The 16911-nt window shown below is 39.7% G+C and overlaps 1 protein-coding gene across 2 annotated transcripts in view; it reads right to left on the reverse strand.

Moving 5' to 3' along the window:
• Positions 1–1024: 1024 nt before the first annotated feature.
• SPOCK1 (SPARC (osteonectin), cwcv and kazal like domains proteoglycan 1) overlaps positions 1025–16911 on the reverse strand; it is a 584625-nt gene continuing 568738 nt past the window's right edge. For both annotated transcript variants that reach the window (XM_061423580.1, XM_061423579.1), the window contains 2 exons: positions 4931–5068; positions 1025–4495 (listed from right to left, as the gene is read on the reverse strand). In XM_061423580.1, the coding sequence (XP_061279564.1) occupies positions 4305–4495; positions 4931–5068 (329 nt within the window). In that variant the 3' untranslated portion in view covers positions 1025–4304. The remainder of the gene's footprint in view (positions 4496–4930; positions 5069–16911) is intronic.

Genomic DNA, 16911 nt, shown 5'->3' on the forward strand with positions numbered 1-16911 from the left:
ATATACATCTAGTTGAATGAATAAATTTTGAAATCTTCCCCTTTTCTTAAATCAGTTTATCGAAGTAAATCTCACAACCAACCCAGAATTTTGAGAGGTGCTGGGACCTTTTCACTCACACTATATAATTAGTATTCCTTTGGTCCTGGCCTTTTTAACAGACCGAGGTGGATTCCATGAAGGCACAACTTGAGACGTGGGGCTTGACTATAAATCTGCTGTTATGAGGAATTTCAGGAGTGTCCGCCAATGCCAGCTACTCTTTAGTGTACCCTGTACCTACCCCAGAGGCTTCATATTGACCACTGTTCTCCTGACATTAGTTATTTTGTGGATTTATGAAGCACCTTTCCGTGAACTGTCAATCTCTGAATTGTCTGTAAAATACGGTCCATTGGGTAAAGGATTAGAATTATTCATAAGATCGTTTCTACCTCAGTTGGTGCTGAAATTACTCACTCAGGGTATAATTAAGTCATAGATACATTGGCCTTCATGTGGCTAAGGAGGAAAGGAAATAATTTCTGTTCTGATTGGGTGTTTTCTGATGTTTGACAAGCATATGGTGTGTTAATCCATGAACTGAGGAAAACTCAAGAGTCCCTGTGAAGTTTTTTGGTTTTTGTTTCTTTTCTCCCAAGAGAATTGGAGAAGACCTGACTAGGGAGGGAAGGAATAAGAACTGAAAAAGCTTAAGGTTGTAAACAGGATGACAGCAATGAAATCTGATGGATAAGGATGAAGTAACAAAGTTGCAGCTTGAGAAAGAAGAAAGCAAAAAGGGGGACTGAATACTAAGATTCTAGGCTGAGCGGGCACAGGGCTTGGGTGTGCCAGGGTGTTCTGAGAGGGTCAGGACAGGCTGCACCCCCTCGTGGTTGGCTCCCCCGGCGTACAGAAGCCTTAAGAGAGAGCCTTGCATTTAGTTACCCCCTTGACTTGCCCAACCCTTCCGCAGAGATGATGTATGAACGTGGCCTGGTGAGCGCACGTGCAAGCTAACAAAGTACAAATGCGCAGACACTGCAGACAAATTAAAATTTATTGAGACAAACAAATGCACCTACTCAGGACTACAGTTAAGCATTTACTATTAACCAAAAGAGTCGTGTTCACATTCCAGATAAGTCTACATGGGAAAGCATTCAGAATTTACTAGGTTTTTCTACTTCACTATTTCATCCACAATAGGGGCAACAAACTTGACACTCAGGAGTTGGTGGGCTCTCATTACATTGCTACACATGGAACAGAGACAGAAACAGTGACTCTGAGAAAAAGGTATAAAAAGACCAAAATCACCCACTGTAGAAAGGGCTCTTGGATGTTACTGTACAGTGTGGTCAAGGTTAAAAACAAAACTGTAGATGGCATCCTGGGAAGAGGAGAGGGGCAGACCTGGACAGACACGTTGTCATTCAGTGCTGGGTGTGGGAAGATGGGCATAAAGGAGGAAGAACTGGTTCAGTAGGAAGGTATTCCCTTCCTTGCCTACAACATGCCTAGAATGTTGGCAGAAACAAAAAGACACTAATGTGGTAGACAACTAACCACTGTGGAATAAAATTCTGGGGCTTAACTTAGATGCTAAGGAAATGGTATCAAATAAAAGAACCATTTATAGAATAAGAATAAACCCATTCACTAAGGAGGTTCCAAAAATGAGTCATTGAAGTTTCAACTCCATACCTGTCTCCAATAAGGGGATGATTATCACAGTACTATATTTTTAATCAAAATTTTGATGGATGCTTTGTCACTATCTAAAGGACTCCTGCCAAAAAAAGAAAAGAAAAAATTCTTCTAAAGACTAAGTAACTAAAAAAATCACATCTTTAGTACTTACGCAAAGTATCTTTGAAAAAAACTAATGCTGTCTTACCAAAGTGAGGCATGAAAAGTGGCATTAATGTTGTTCCATTGATTTTGGGTTCCAGTCTTAGGAGGGCTTTTTATTTAATATTTTAATGAATCAAAATATCTTCTTGGAATATCTCTGAAAATGAGCATCTCATTACCTTCCTGGGAATTGACTAGTGAGTACTCTTCTCCATCATTAAGTTAATGCTAAGGATCTTTAAGTGTCATCTTAATTTGACACTTGTCATAAGATAATTAGGCAAATTAAAATCAGTGGTTCACTCTGTTCCTAGAAGTTTCTCTAAGTGAAACCAATTTGTCGATTTTAATTTGTTCTCTTGTGTATTTTTCTAAGCTCAGAGGAGATAATAACAATGGTTTTCTCTGATGGCGTAGACTGAGATTTTTTAACATGTCTCGATTCTTTTATATACGTGATTATAATTTAGCTGCAATTAAGCACCTGTTTTTATAAATTATCATCTCAGAGTTTTGTTCAAGTGAGAAAAAAAACTGAAACAGAAGTGATGGAGTTGAGATCCCAATACAGAGCTTGCCCACGGTCACCTGACACCTAGGGTCCTGGCTGTTCTCATGTCTTTCAGGCTGAACAAGTTCAGTGTATCAAGTAAGTTCATGTCCCATCTGAGCCAACTCCAGGGATAAGGCAAGTGGGCCTGGCCAACGCAGGGATTTGAAAATAGTAGTTTGAGGTGGGCTGGTAAAGTAGAAACAAATGGTCAGTTTGGGGTAGGGTTGGTCAGCTGCCACTATAATCCTAGTTTGGCTGAATATATTTTTTGCCTGAGTTTGTGTGGTCTCCTTGTGGACTGGCTGGAGCGCAGGAAGGGAAGAAAAACAAATGTGGGCCACAGAGCCTTGCTGGGTGGCTGGTGAGGAAGGTGACAACCAGGTGGGGCAGGAGCTTAAGGCCCATACTGAACTAAATGGGGCCACTTGGAAGACTACTCTTTGGTACTTGTATCAGGAGAAATCCTAAAGATTGCAGAGATGATGACCCTACCAAATTTGGAGATGGATTCTAATCAGGAGTTGACTTAGGGCAAAGAAATGCAATGGTGAAGGGCTTTCTTCATGAGTCCCTTGACACATGTATGGGGGAGGGGATGAGTACAGGATTAGCTCTTAAAAAAATCCCACCCTGGCTTCCCATGTGCTGTCATAAAGTTCTTTCTGGGCCTCCATCTGAGATTCTTTACAAATGTTAAGTGATCAAAGAAAATCTGTAGAGCTTTTGTAGCCTCATCATGATGTGTGGATAGAGAGGGGCAAAACTGAAAGATTGAGTTAAGGATGCAAAATTTTCTTCTGCTAAGGAACAGCAAGGAGACTGTCTTCTTAGAGAGCGGGGGATATGTGTACATGCCTTACAAAAAGCCCTTGAGTAGGTAGGGGAGAGAGGGGCCTGCCACAGACAGGACTGCCACAGCCCAAAGCGGGGTTGGAGCTGAAATGAGAGCAATGGCTTGTGAAGCTGCCCACGTGGGAGTCTCATGGCTTCTGCAAGGAAAGCGATTTAGGCAGACAGAGGCTTATCCAAATCAAAGAGGCTTCCAGTAGCTCTGCTGCCGCAGATGGAAGCAGCCTCCTCAGCCTGTAGGCTACAAGTGCCAACTGGTAGTGCAAAAAAAAGGACTTTGATACAGATTTGCTATTCCAGAAATGACGATCCAGGTCTAGACAAGCTGACAAATGTGTAATTGTTTTTCAAATAAGTTTTTTAATAGATACCCAACTCCCCCCGCCCCTTTTTTTTCCAGAGTGGTGTGTACAGTGTCTTCTGTATATACTTACCTATTTATGCACGTACAGACAGAAGTATCCAGATACCTTTTTTTTTTTTAATAAAATCAATTCCCCAAAGGGACTCTTGACTGAATTAAGGCTGTCATTTGTAGGAAGCCAGATCGAGTGAAGTGAAAAACTGATTTGTAATAATAGACACAGGGATGGCGGGGGGTGGGTTGGGCAGGGGGGAAAAGGTACAGTGTGGTGTGTTTTCCACAACATCTACAGGACACAAGAAAAGCACTTAGACACGGTAAGGCCGGGAACCATGCTGTAATAACCACCCGTGTGGGTGACTGGAAAGGGTCTTTGACATTTAGAGGGTGGGGGCTCCCTGCACTGTCAGAATCCCACATACATCACATGCTTGTTGTAAAAAAACTCACAGAAGGGAAGGAGGCTCTCATTCGGCCAGCCATTCCCCTAAAAAACAAAGCACAACACCCTTCTTCCCACATGCCGTATGCAAAATCAGCATGATCTGGGAACAAGGAGTTGTCTTCCAAAACCCTAGCTTGGGTAGAGAGTGCGACGATGGAGAAGAGGCTGTGTGCTGTGGAGTCTTAGAGACAGATGCAGGAACGGGAAGTGACTTGCAATTCTGTGCAGACCTCGTGTCCTCCTCCGTGTGGGGACTACCATATGTACCCGACCTCATCCTCTTTGTCGTCGTCCTCATCCTCATCATCCTCCGTCACCGCCCGGGCATGCACCCGCGGCTTCCCCAGTCTGTCCTTGGGTCCCAGGTCCTGCTCATCCTCCAGGTCATCCAGCAGAACCACAGAGCCACCGCTGCCAAAATCCCCCGAGGTCTCCTGCTCCTCCTCTGAAAGGAGGGAGAAGAGATGGGAGGTAAGTTTCTGCTATGCCTCACAACCTCCTTAGCTATAAGGCAAAACCATGCAGTTTACCTTCTGAACATGGGAGCATCCCCATCTACCTGGTAGGGACCACAAGCTTTAGTCTGTTAAAAGCTCCAGAATTCTAGGGAGGTTTATCTTGAGAGTCACTCTTGGCTTGCAGCCACTCCCTGACTGTCAAAAACTGCTATCCAGTTCAATGGTCATGGTGAGCTCCTCCCACTCAGAAAACTAGCTATGCATCATCTCATGTGATTCCAGGTTTACTATATCTTGTTTGTCAACTTGCTCACTGTAGACCACAGTGACTTCCTGAGATTCTTCTGCCCAAATCTTCATACAGTGAGTACCTACGAGTCTCTAGAGGTCACTGAGGGCCAGGTGGAGAAGGCCTTACTCACCACAGTTCACAGCGCCCTGTTTCCTGGAGCCGGCTAGCTCATTGCCGTATTTATCCACACACCAGCATTGCCCCGTGCTGCCATGGCACTGTGTGGCTTTGTAATAGCCCTCCTCATTACACCGAGGGATGAATGCTCCTGGGGGAACAAAAGGTGCAACTTGAATCAGAAAGTCAAAATCGCTCAGTTGTGTCTGACTCTTTGTGACCCCATGGGCTATACAGTCCATGGACTTCTCTAGGCCAGAATACTGGAGTGGATAGCCTTTCCCTTCTCCAGGGGATCTTCCCAACCCAGGGATTGAACCCAGGTCTCCCTCATTGCAGGTGGATTCTTTACCAGCTGAGCCACAAAGGAAGCCCAAGAATACTGGAATGGGTAGCCTATCCCTTCTCTAGTGGATCTTCCTGACCCAGGAATCATACCTGGGTCTCCTGCATTACAAGCAGATTCTTTACAAACTGAGCTTGAATCAGAGAAGTGCACAGATAGAGTCAATGCCTTCTAAGACAGACAACTTCTGTAGAAAAACATCTACTTCTGCTTTATTGATTATGCCAAAGCCTTTGACTATGTAGATCACAACAAACTGTGGAAAATTCGAGAGATGGGAATACCAGACTACTGTACCTGCCTATTGAGAAATCTGTATGCAGGTCAAGAAGCAACAGTTAGAACTGGACATGGAACAACAGACTGGTTCCAAATCAGGAAAGGAGTATGTCAAGGCTGTATATTGTCACCCTGCTTATTTAACTTATATGCAGAGTACATCATGAGAAATGCCAGGCTGGATGAAGCACAAGTTGGAATCAAGATTGTTGGGAGAAACATCAAGAACCTCAGAAACAGAGATGACACCACCCTTCTGGCAGAAAGAGGAGAGGAACTAAACAGCCTCTTGATGAAAGAGGACAGTGAAAAAGCTGGCTTAAAACTCAATATTCAAAAAACAAAGATCATGGCATCAGGTCCCATCACTTCATGGCAAATAGATGGGGAAACAATGGAAATAGTGAGAGATTTTATTTTCTTGGGCTCCAAAACCACAGCAGATGGTGACTGCAGCCATGAAATTAAAAGATGCTTGCTCCTTGGAAGAAAAGCTATGACCAACCTAGACAGCATATTAAAAAGCAGAGACATTACTTTGCCGACAAAGGTCCATCTAGTCAAAGCTATGGTTTTTACAGTAGTCATGTATGGATGTAAGTTGAACTAAAAAGAAAGCTGAACATCAAAGAATTGATGCTTTTGAACTGTGGTGTTGGAGAAGACTCTTGAGGGTCCCTTGGACTGCAAGGAGATCCAACCAGTCGAGCCTAAAGGAAATCAGTCCTGAATATTCACTAGAAGGACTGATGCTGAAGCTGAAACTCCAGTATTTTGGCCACTTGATGTGAGAAACTGACTCATTGGAAAAGACCCTGATGCTGGGAAAGATTGAAGGCAGGAGGAGAAGGGGATGACAGAGGATGAGATGTTTGGATGGCATCACTGACTTGATGGACATGAGTTTGAACAAGCTCCAGGAGTTGGTGATGGACAGGGAAGCATGGTGTGTTGTAGTCTATGGGGTCTCAAAGAGTCAGACACGACTGAGTGACAACTGAAGACAGACAAGAGGGCTCACACATCAGTCAGTATTTGCTGTTGAGCCAGCAAGAAAGAATGGCATGCTTCATAATAACCTAGTCAAGGTTTCAGGGGCCTAGGACTTACTCAAGGTTAGACAGGATTCCTTCTTTGATCATGAGTTCTACTTTTCCCTGTGGTTCTACTCTTACTTTTATTTCAGAATTTTCCCAAATTTTACTGAAATATAATCGACATATAATTGGCATGGTCTTCCCAGCTGGTGCTAATAGTAAAGAATCCGCCTGCCAATACAGAAGACACAAGAGACCTGGGTTCGACCCCTAAGTCAGGAAGATCCCTTGGAGGAGGAAATGGCAATCCACTCCAGTATTCTTGCCTGGGAAATTCCATGGACAGAGGAGCCTGGCAGGCTACAGTCCATGGGGCTGCATGGATTTGGACACGACTGAGCAACTGAGCACACACACACATAATTGACATATAGCACTGTAGAAGATTAAGGTGTACAGAATAATGGTTTGACTTATATACTGTGAAATGATAACCATAATAAATTTTGGTTACATCCAACATCTCATATAGAAAAAAAGTTTTTTTCCTTGTGAGCACTCTCAGAATTTACTCTCTCAACACTTTCATATCTACTATACTACAGTGTTAACTATAGATATTGTGTTATGTATCTTCAATATTTATTTATCTCTTAACTGGAAGTTTGTACCTTTTGACCACCTTCATTCAATTCTCCCACTGTCAATACCCTGCCTGTGTTTACCACCAGTTTCATCTATTAATATTTCTTCATGAGTTTATTTCAAGATTAGACATACAAATGACCATATGCAGAGTTGGACACGACTGAAGCGACTTAGTAGCAGCAGCAGCAGACCATATGGTATTTTCTTTCTGACTTATTTCACTTAGGATAATGCCCTCAACATCTATCCATGTTGTCGAAATTGGCAGGGTTTCCTTTCTTTCTTATGGATGAATGATATACTGTTATACACATATACTCACACACACACACACACACACCCATGCATACACTTCTTTATCCATTCATCCACTGAAGAACACTTAGGTTGTCTTCGTATCTTGGCCAATGTGAACACGAGTGTGCAGATTTCTCTTTAGTATATTCATTTCCTTTGGATATATCCCCAGAAGTGAATTTCTGGATCATATGCTGCTGCTGCTAAGTCATTTCAGTCGTGTCTGACTCTGTGTGACCCCATAGATGGCAACCCACCAGGCTCCCCCATCCCTGGGAGTCTCCAGGCAAGAACACTGGAGTGGGTTGCCATTTCCTTCTCCAATGCATGATAGTGAAAAGTGAAAGTGAAGTCACTCAGTTGTGTCCAACTCTTAGCAACCCCATGGACTGCAACCCACCAGGCTCCTCCGACCATGGGATTTTCCAGGCAAGAGTACTGGAGTGGGGTACCATTGCCTTCTCTGCTGGATCATATAGTAGTTTTTTTTTTTTTAATTTGGGGGGGAACCTCCATACCGTTGTATTCCATTGTGGCTGCACCAATTTATAATCCCAGCAACAGTGCACAACAGTTCTCCTTTTCCCACATCCTTGCCAGCATTTGTTATTCCTGTTATTCCTTTTTCATGATAGCCCTTCTCACAGGCAGAAGCTGATATCTTACTGTGGTTTTGGTTTGCATTTCCCTGATGATTAGAGATGCTGAGAACCTTTTCATGTCCCTGTTGACTATTGAAAATTGTATCATCTGCAAACAAAGGAAATTTTACATATTCCTTTCCACCTCGGATGACTTATTTCTTGCCTGATTGCTCTATCTAGGACTTCCAGTATTACACTGAATAGGAGTGGTGATACCTTTGTCTTTTTTCTTGATCTTAGAGGAAAAGCTTTAAACCTTTCACCATTGAATAGGATGCTAGCTGTGGTTGTCATATGTGGTCTTTATTAAATTGGGGTACATTGCTTTAATACATAATTTATTGAGGTTTTTACCATGAACAGATGTTCAGTTTTGTCAAATGGATAATATTTTTCTTTCATTCTATTAATGTGATGCATCACTTGGCTGATTTGTATGTGTAGAACCATCATTACATCCTAGGGATAAATCCTACTTGATCATGGTGAATAATCCTTTTAATGTGATGCTCAATTTGGTTCACTAGTATTCTATTGAGAAATTTGTTTTTGTGCATCTATATTCATCTGGGATATTGGCCTGTAGTTTCCCAGTAGAGTTTTTTTCTGGCTTTAGTAACAAGGTAACTCTGGCTTCATAAAATGAGTTTGGGAGTGTTCCTCCCCTCTGCAATTTTTGGGAAGAATTTGAGAATGATTGGTATTCTTCTTTAAATATCTGGTAAAATTCAACAGTGAAGCTATCTGCTCTTGGTCCATTCTTTCCTGAGAGACTTTTCATTATTGATTCAATCTACTCACTAGTCTGTTCATATTTTCTGTTTCTTCCTGATTAAAGTTTTTTTTAATACTTGAGAGAATCATAGGATTTTTTTTAATCCTTTATATATTTCTAATGAGTGGCACAGTTTAAAAAAATACCTGTTTTCCTAGAATAAATACTACTTGGTCATGATATATTGGATTTAATTTGCTGATCCTTTTATATCCGTGTTACTCAGTGATAGAGGTATATAATTTTGTTCAATGTCTATATCAAAGCAACTCTTTTGTAAACTGATTCAGGTACTTTTCTTTTTCTATACTCCAGATGTTTTGTATAAAATGAGAATGATCTCCATAAAGTATTCAGCTGTAGAAATATGTTGAGCCTAGTGCCTATTTTAGGAGGTGACAGTAGTATTTTGATTTAAATTAATTTTTTTCTTAGTTTAGTTGAGTCTTCTTTTTCTTCATGACCCAAATATGGTAATTCATAGTATCCTTTTCAGTCACGTTTTCATAATTGCTAAGAGTTTATAGCAATGGTTTTCAAAGTGTGGGCCCAGAAGCAGCTGCAGCATCAGTGGGAAATAGCTTAGAAAATTTTTGAGCCTATCCCAAACCTACTGAGTTAAAAACTTTGACAGTAGGGCCCAGAAAGCTGTAATAAACTCTCCAAGTGTTTCTGATGCACAGTGAAGCTTCAGAACCACAAATTTATAGTATGCATCTATATCTGTGGTTACAAGGCTTCCCAGGTGGCTCAGTGGTAAAAGAATCTGTCTGCCAATGCAGGAGTTGCAAGAGATGTGGGTTCAATCCCAGAGTCAGGAAGATCCCCTGGAGGAGGAAATGGCAACCTACTCCAGTATTCCTGCCTGGAGAATACCATGGACAGAGGAGCCCGGCAGGCTACAATCCATAAGATTGCAAAGAGTTCGACACAAATGAGCATGCACGTGTGCATATCAGAGGTTACATCCCATTTTTAAATTCATGAGAACATTTGAGACTTTCATGTTGTCAAAGCTTTGTCTATTTAATTTGTTTTTGCTTTAGTCTTAACTTATTGTCCTTACAGCTTTTTTTATTTGAAATTTTAGGTTTCTTTTTCTCCAGAAATGCATTTGAAGCCATGAATGTTCCTCTAAGTTTCATTTTAGTTGCTTTTCTCTCTCTCTGGCACACAGTGCTTTCATTTTCATTCATGTCTAAATGTTTTGTATTTTTACTATATTCATTTTTGACTACTAAAAAAATCTAGACATGTAAGATTGGATAGTCTCTTTTTTTTCTTCCACTTGTAGAGAATGAATATGATCTATGGTACTTTTTTGAGATATTTAGTTTCAGCTTTCTTTTTTTTTTTTTTTTCTGTGACTCTATTTCTGCTTTTTCTTTTCTTTTTAATTGGAGGCTAATTACTTTACAATATTGTGGTGGTTTTTGCCATACATTCACATGAATCAGCCATGGGTGTACATGTGTTCCCCATCCTGACCCTCCCTCCCAGTTCCCTCCCCATCCCATCCCTCAGGGTCATCGCAGTGCACCAGCCCTGAGCACCCTGTCTCATGCATTGAACCTGGACTGGTGATCTGTTTCACATATGGTAATATACATGTTTCAATGCCATTCTCTCAAATCATCCCACCCTCGCCTTCTCCCACAGAGTCCAAAAGTCTGTTCTTTATATCTGTGTCTCTTTTGCTGTCTCACATATAGGGTCATCGTTACCATCTTCCTAAATTCCATGTATATGCATTAATATACTCTATTGGTGTTTTTCTTTCTGGCTTACTTCACTCTGTATAATAGGCTCCAGTTTCATCCATCACATTAGAACTGATTCAAATGCATTCTTAACAGCTGAGTAACATTCCATTGTGTATATGTACCACAACTTTCTTATCCATTCATCTGCCAATGGACATCTAGGTTGCTTCCATGTCCTGGCTATTGTAAAGAGTGCTGTGATGAACATTGGGGTACACAAGTCTCTTTCAATTCTGGTTTCCTCAGTGTGTATGCCCAGCAGTGGGATTGCTGGGTCATAAGGCAGTTCTGTTTCCAGTTCTTTAAGGAATCTCCACACTGTTCTCCATAGTGGCTATACTAGTTTGCATTCCCACCAACAGTGTAAGGGGGTTCCTTTTTCTCCACACCCTCTTCAGCATTTATTGTTTGTAGACTTTTGATAGCAGCCATTCTAACTGGCATGAAATGGTACCTCATTGTGGTTTTGATTTGCATTTTTCTGATAATGAGTCATGTATGGATGTGAGAGTTGGACTGTGAAGAAGGCTGAGCACCGAAGAATTGATGCTTTTGAACTGTGGTGTTGGAGAAGACTCTTGAGAGTCCCTTGGACTGCAAGGAGATCCAACCAGTCCATCCTAAAGGAGATCAGTCCTGGGTGTTCTTTGGAAGGAATGATGCTAAAGCTGAAACTCCAGTACTTTGGCCACCTCATGCAAAGAGTTGACTCATTGGAAAAGACTCTGATGCTGGGAGGGATTGGGGGGCAGGAGGAAAAGGGGATGACAGAGGATGAGATGGCTGGATGGCATCACTGACTCGGTGGACGTGAGTCTCAGTGAACTCCGGGAGTTGGTGATGGACAGGGAGGCCTGGTGTGCTGCGATTCATGGGGTCGCAAAGAGTCGGACATGACTGAGTGACTGATCTGATCTGATAATGAGTGATGTTGAGCATCTTTTCACATGTTTGTTAGCCATCTGTATGTCTTCTTTGGAGAAATGTCTCTTTAGTTCTTTGGCCCATTTTTTGATTGGGTCGCTAATTTTTCTAGAAGTGAGCTGCAGGAGTTGCTTGTATATTTTTGAGATTAACTCTTTGTCAGTTGCTTCATTTGCTATTATTTTCTCCGATTCGGAATGTTATCTTTTCACCTTGCTTATAGTTTCCTTCGTTGTGCAAAAGCTTTTAAGTTTAATTAGGTCCCATTTGTTTATTTCTGCTTTTATTTCCATTACTCTGGGAGGTGGGTCATAGAGGATCCTGCTATGATTTATGTCAGAGAGTGTTTTGCCTATGTTTTCCTCTAGGAGTTTTATAGTCTCTGGTCTTCCATTTAGACCTTTAATCCATTTTGAGTTTATTTTTGTATATGGTGCTACAAAGTGTTCTAGTTTCATTCTTTTACAAGTGGTTGACCAGTTTTCCCAGCACCATTTGTTAAAGAGATCGTCTTCTCCATTGTATATTCCTGCCTCCTTTGTCAAAGATAAGGTGTCCATAGGTGTGTGGATTTATCTCTGGGCTTTCTATTTTGTTCCATTGGTCTATATTTCTGTCTTTGTGCCAGTACCATACTGTCTTGATGACTGTTGCTTTGTAGTATAGCCTGAAGTTAGGTTGATTCCTCCAGTTCCATTCTTCTTTCTTAAGATTGCTTTGGCTATATGAGGTTTTTGTATTTCCATACAAATTGTGAAATTATTTGTTCTAGTTCTCTGAAAAATACCATTGGTAGCTTGATAAGGATTGCATTGAATCTATAGATTGCTTTGGGTAGTATACTCATTTTCACTATATTGATTCTTCTGATCCATGAACATGGTATATTTCCCCAACTATTTGTGTCATCTTTGTTTTCTTTCATCAGTGTTTTATAGTTTTCATATATCCATGACAAATGTGTGTTTGAAAACACTCTCTATTCTATGCTCATGTACAAGAATACATATATTAAGATGCCAATGAATTACACTGTTCATTTCTTTTGTCTCCTTGAACTATAAGTTTTCAAGAAGAGGTATATTCAAGTCTCTGAATAGTTAGGTATGACAGTTCCTCCCTGCAGTTCTGTTATTTTTATGTGCGTTTGTTTCCTTAAAAAAAATTTTATATTGGACTACAGTGGATTAACAATATTGTGTTAGTTTCAGGTGTATAGTAAGGTGATTCAGTTATACATATACATATGTCTGGATTCCTTGGTGGCTCAGACGATAACGAGTCTGCCTGCAATGCAGGAGAAATGGGTTCGATCCCCAGGTCAAGAAGATTCCCTCAGGGAAGGAAATGGCAACCCACTCCAGTATTCTTGCCTGGAAAATCCCATGGATGGGGAATCTGGCAGGCTACAGTGCAGAGGGTCACAAAGAGTCAGACATGACTTGAGTGACTTTACTTTCGCTTATTCTTTTTGAAATTATTTTCCTATTTACTTTATTACAGAATATTGAACAGCGTTCCCTGTGCTAACAGCAGATCTTTGTTCACTATTTTAAATGTAGTAGTGTGTCTATGTCAACCCTACAATTTTCTTTCTTTGTGTGATCTTGTCTGATTTTTGTATTAGGGTGATAGTGGCCTCATGGATAGAGTTTGGGAGTGTTCCTTCCTTTGCAATTTTTTGGAAGAGTTTCAGAAGATAGGTGTCAGCTCTTTTCAAAATATCTGAGAGAATTCGCCTGTGAAGCCATTTGATCCTGGACTTTTGTTTGTTGTGAGTTTTAAAATCACAGTTTCAATTTCAGTGCTTATGATCAGTCTGTTCATATTTTCTATTTCTTCCTAGTTCAGTCTTGGAAGGTTGCATCTTTCTGAGAATTCACCCATTTCTTCTTGGTTGTCCATTTTATTGGCATATAGTTGCTTGTAGCTGTCTATTATGATATTTTGTATTTCTGTGGTGTTCATTGTAACTTCTCCTTTTATAGTTCTAAATTCATTGATTTGAGGCCTCTCCCTTTTTTTTTTCATGATGAGGCTGGCTAAAAGTTTATCAATTTTGTTTATCTTTTCAAAGAATCAGCTTTTAGTTTCATTGATCTTTTCTATTGTTTTCTCTATTTCATTTATTTCAGCTCTGGTCTTTATGATTTCTTTTTGTCTACTAACTTTTTGAGTTTTGTTTGTATTTTTTCTCTAGTTGCTTCAGGCATAAGGTTAGGTTGTTTATTTGGGGTTTTTCTTGTTTTCTGAGGTAAGATTGAATTGCTATAAACTTTCCTCTTAAAACTGTTTTTTTGCTGTGTCTCATAGGTTTTGGATGGTCATGTTTTCATTGTGATTTGTCTCTAGGTATTTTATTATTTCTTCTTTGATTTCTTCAGTTATCCATTGGTTGTTTAGTAGCATATTATTTAGCTGCCACATATTTGTGTTTTTACAGTGTTTTTCTTGTAGTTGATTTCTAATCTCACAGCATTGTGGTCAGAAAAGGTGCTTGATATGATTTCAGTTTTCTTAAATTTACCAAGGCTTGCTTTGTGGCCCAACATGTGATTAATCCTGGAGAATGCTCCATGTGCATTTGAAAAGAATGTGTATTCTTCTACTTTTAGATACAATGTTCTATAAATAAAGTCCATCTGGTCTAATGTATCATCCAAGGTCTGTGTTTCCTTATTGATTTTGTGTCTGGATCATCTGTTAAAGTCCCTTACTTTTACTGTGTCACTATCAATTTCTCCTTTTATGGCTATTAATATTTTCCTTATATATTGCAGTGCAATGGCACCCCACTCCAGTACTCTTGCCTGGAAAATCCCATGGACGGAGGAGCCTGGTAGGCTGCAGTCCATGGGGTCACTAAGAGTCGGACGTGACTGAGCGACTTCACTTTCAGCTCCTATGTTGGGTACATATATAGTTGCAATTGTTATAATGTTACATTTTGTTTTAAAATTATAGGTATACCTGTTGAGACATAGTAATAGTATAGTAAAAGAAACATTTCAGCAAGATAATATTACATCGTTCTCTTAAGAACTGAAAACAAAGTAGGCAGCTTTTAATAGTCTCTGTCTCATAATAAATGAGTTTGGCTCGCTCACATTTATTGTATTACAGATATATGCTTGTTTTTATATCTACCACTGTACTTCGTGTTTCCTATCTTCCCTCTTTCCTTCTTTTCCTTGAAATGATCAAATTTTCTTTTTTCCATGGTTTTCATACATTTAAAAACTATATATTATTTTCCCAGTATTTTTATTGTTACCTTAAAATACACAGAAGTATATTTTCCCTAATAAGCTCTAAAGTTAATCTGTGTTTTCTTTTATTTCTGAATAAATAAAAAGCTTAACATATTTTTTCACTGACCCCAACAGTCTGAAATGTTGATTCTACCATGCTATCAAAATATTTTTATTGTTCTTATTTATTTAGATTTAGCAGCATGCCTTTTTGAGATAAAATGTGGAAAAGAAATACTTCTTTCTGGAATTATGTCTTCTGTATATTAAAACCTTTAGTGATATTTTAGTAAGTCTTGGGTTAGTAAGCTTACTGAATCTGTGGTTTGAGACTCTCTCTGTTATCACACTTGGATGATCACTGAGATAAATTTAATATTTCCAGTTCAAAGTGATTTTCTCCTCTTAAATTAGTGATACCAATCTGATTCTTACTCAACTGTAGGTAATATTTAGTTATGACAAGTTTTTTTTTTTTTCATTTTTCTCAGGATGTGTTTGATGATTGTGTGCTCATCTACTAGGGGATAATTCTCCTCAGAGTTATCTAAGTAGTAACATTATATGTCAGTCATCTAGAGTGATAAGCAGAGACCTCCATCCTCAGATTTCTACTGCCTAATTTTGTGTTTTTTTTTAGAATGATTGTTTTTAAATATACCATTTATTTCTCAGACTAGATCTGGAAAGAAGGGTAATAAGGCAGGCAGTAACTTCAGATCCAGCTACTACTCAAACTACTCAATTCTAGCAACTACTCAAACAAACACTGATCACTATTCCAAGATGACTAGGCCCCCAAAGATCAAATGAGATCACAGAAAGGACATTTCCCCCAGTGAAAAGTAATTCTGCTGGTGCCACAAAGAAGTAGTGCTCATATTCTAAATTAGATGTTCAGTCGGTGCACAGCACTCCTGGTCAGCAGGGAACAGGAGGAAGGGGGAAAAAGATGATGCTTTCAATAAACGAAAATCAGGGAAGATTTTGCCAACCAATAGAAAGCTGAGGAAATGCTGATCCTTACCCTTGAGCTGCAGTTGGAAAACAAGAGCACTTAATAGAGCAAAAAAAAAACAAAACTGCATACCAGGTTGAGCCCCCAGGATGGTTAGAAGCAGGTGCTGTTCTATATCTATAATGTAATAAAATTATCATTTTTCCTAAGTAGGCAGTAATTATACCTGATTATAATTTGTTATTGCTTGTTTTTGCTCAGACTATGAATGCCCCTGAATACACATTTATTATATTAGATTTCCCCATGCAAAAAAATAATTTGTAGGCAGATAAATGGTATTTTTATGAGTCAGCTAGAATAATATCCCTTATGTAGAGAGGTGTGATAAAGTGTGTTTCAAAACTAGGTGGGATTCACAGTAGGAAAGAAGTAGGCCTTTTATTCCTATGAACTGGAGAAAATAAAAGATGAGATATATTATCTCAGACCACATTACTTTACAAATATATCATTATTAATGAAGCAGTAAGAAGATATCCATATATCCAAAATAATTTTTTAAAATAGCACTATTAGTTCTCTTAAGCACATCACTAAAACCCAAAATAACCTCCCATGTGGAAGCATCAGATCATTAAACACAAGTCCTTGCACTGGAGGAAAGCCCCATGGAAGAGAGATCCAGAAAGATGCCTTTATGTCTTTCAACATCAGGGAAGAACCTACACTCATGTCCAGATTACAAAACTCTTGAGTTCTTGGTGAGTAGAAAAGGGTGATATCAGAAATGGAAAGTCTGAGGCAAGCCAGTGAAGTAAGTAATTTTTAAAAGTAGAAGGAAGAAATAAGATCCACTTTGAGGTGACCCAAAAATCAGATGAAGAGAAATGGCCCAAGGTCTCAGACCATCTCCATTTGACAATCTGCAACAACCTTGCCCAATTCCTTCAAGAAAATAAAGAGATAACTGCCTGAAATGGCAGGCTGTTTAGGGGATGCACCTGCTCCTGAATGCTTAACGAGAATAATCCTGAATTATTGTGTTGTGGCTGTCAGTTCTTTTTTTAAA

The sequence above is a fragment of the Bos javanicus genome, chromosome 7, assembly GCF_032452875.1.
Source record: "Bos javanicus breed banteng chromosome 7, ARS-OSU_banteng_1.0, whole genome shotgun sequence".
Taxonomy (NCBI): Eukaryota; Metazoa; Chordata; class Mammalia; order Artiodactyla; family Bovidae; genus Bos; species Bos javanicus.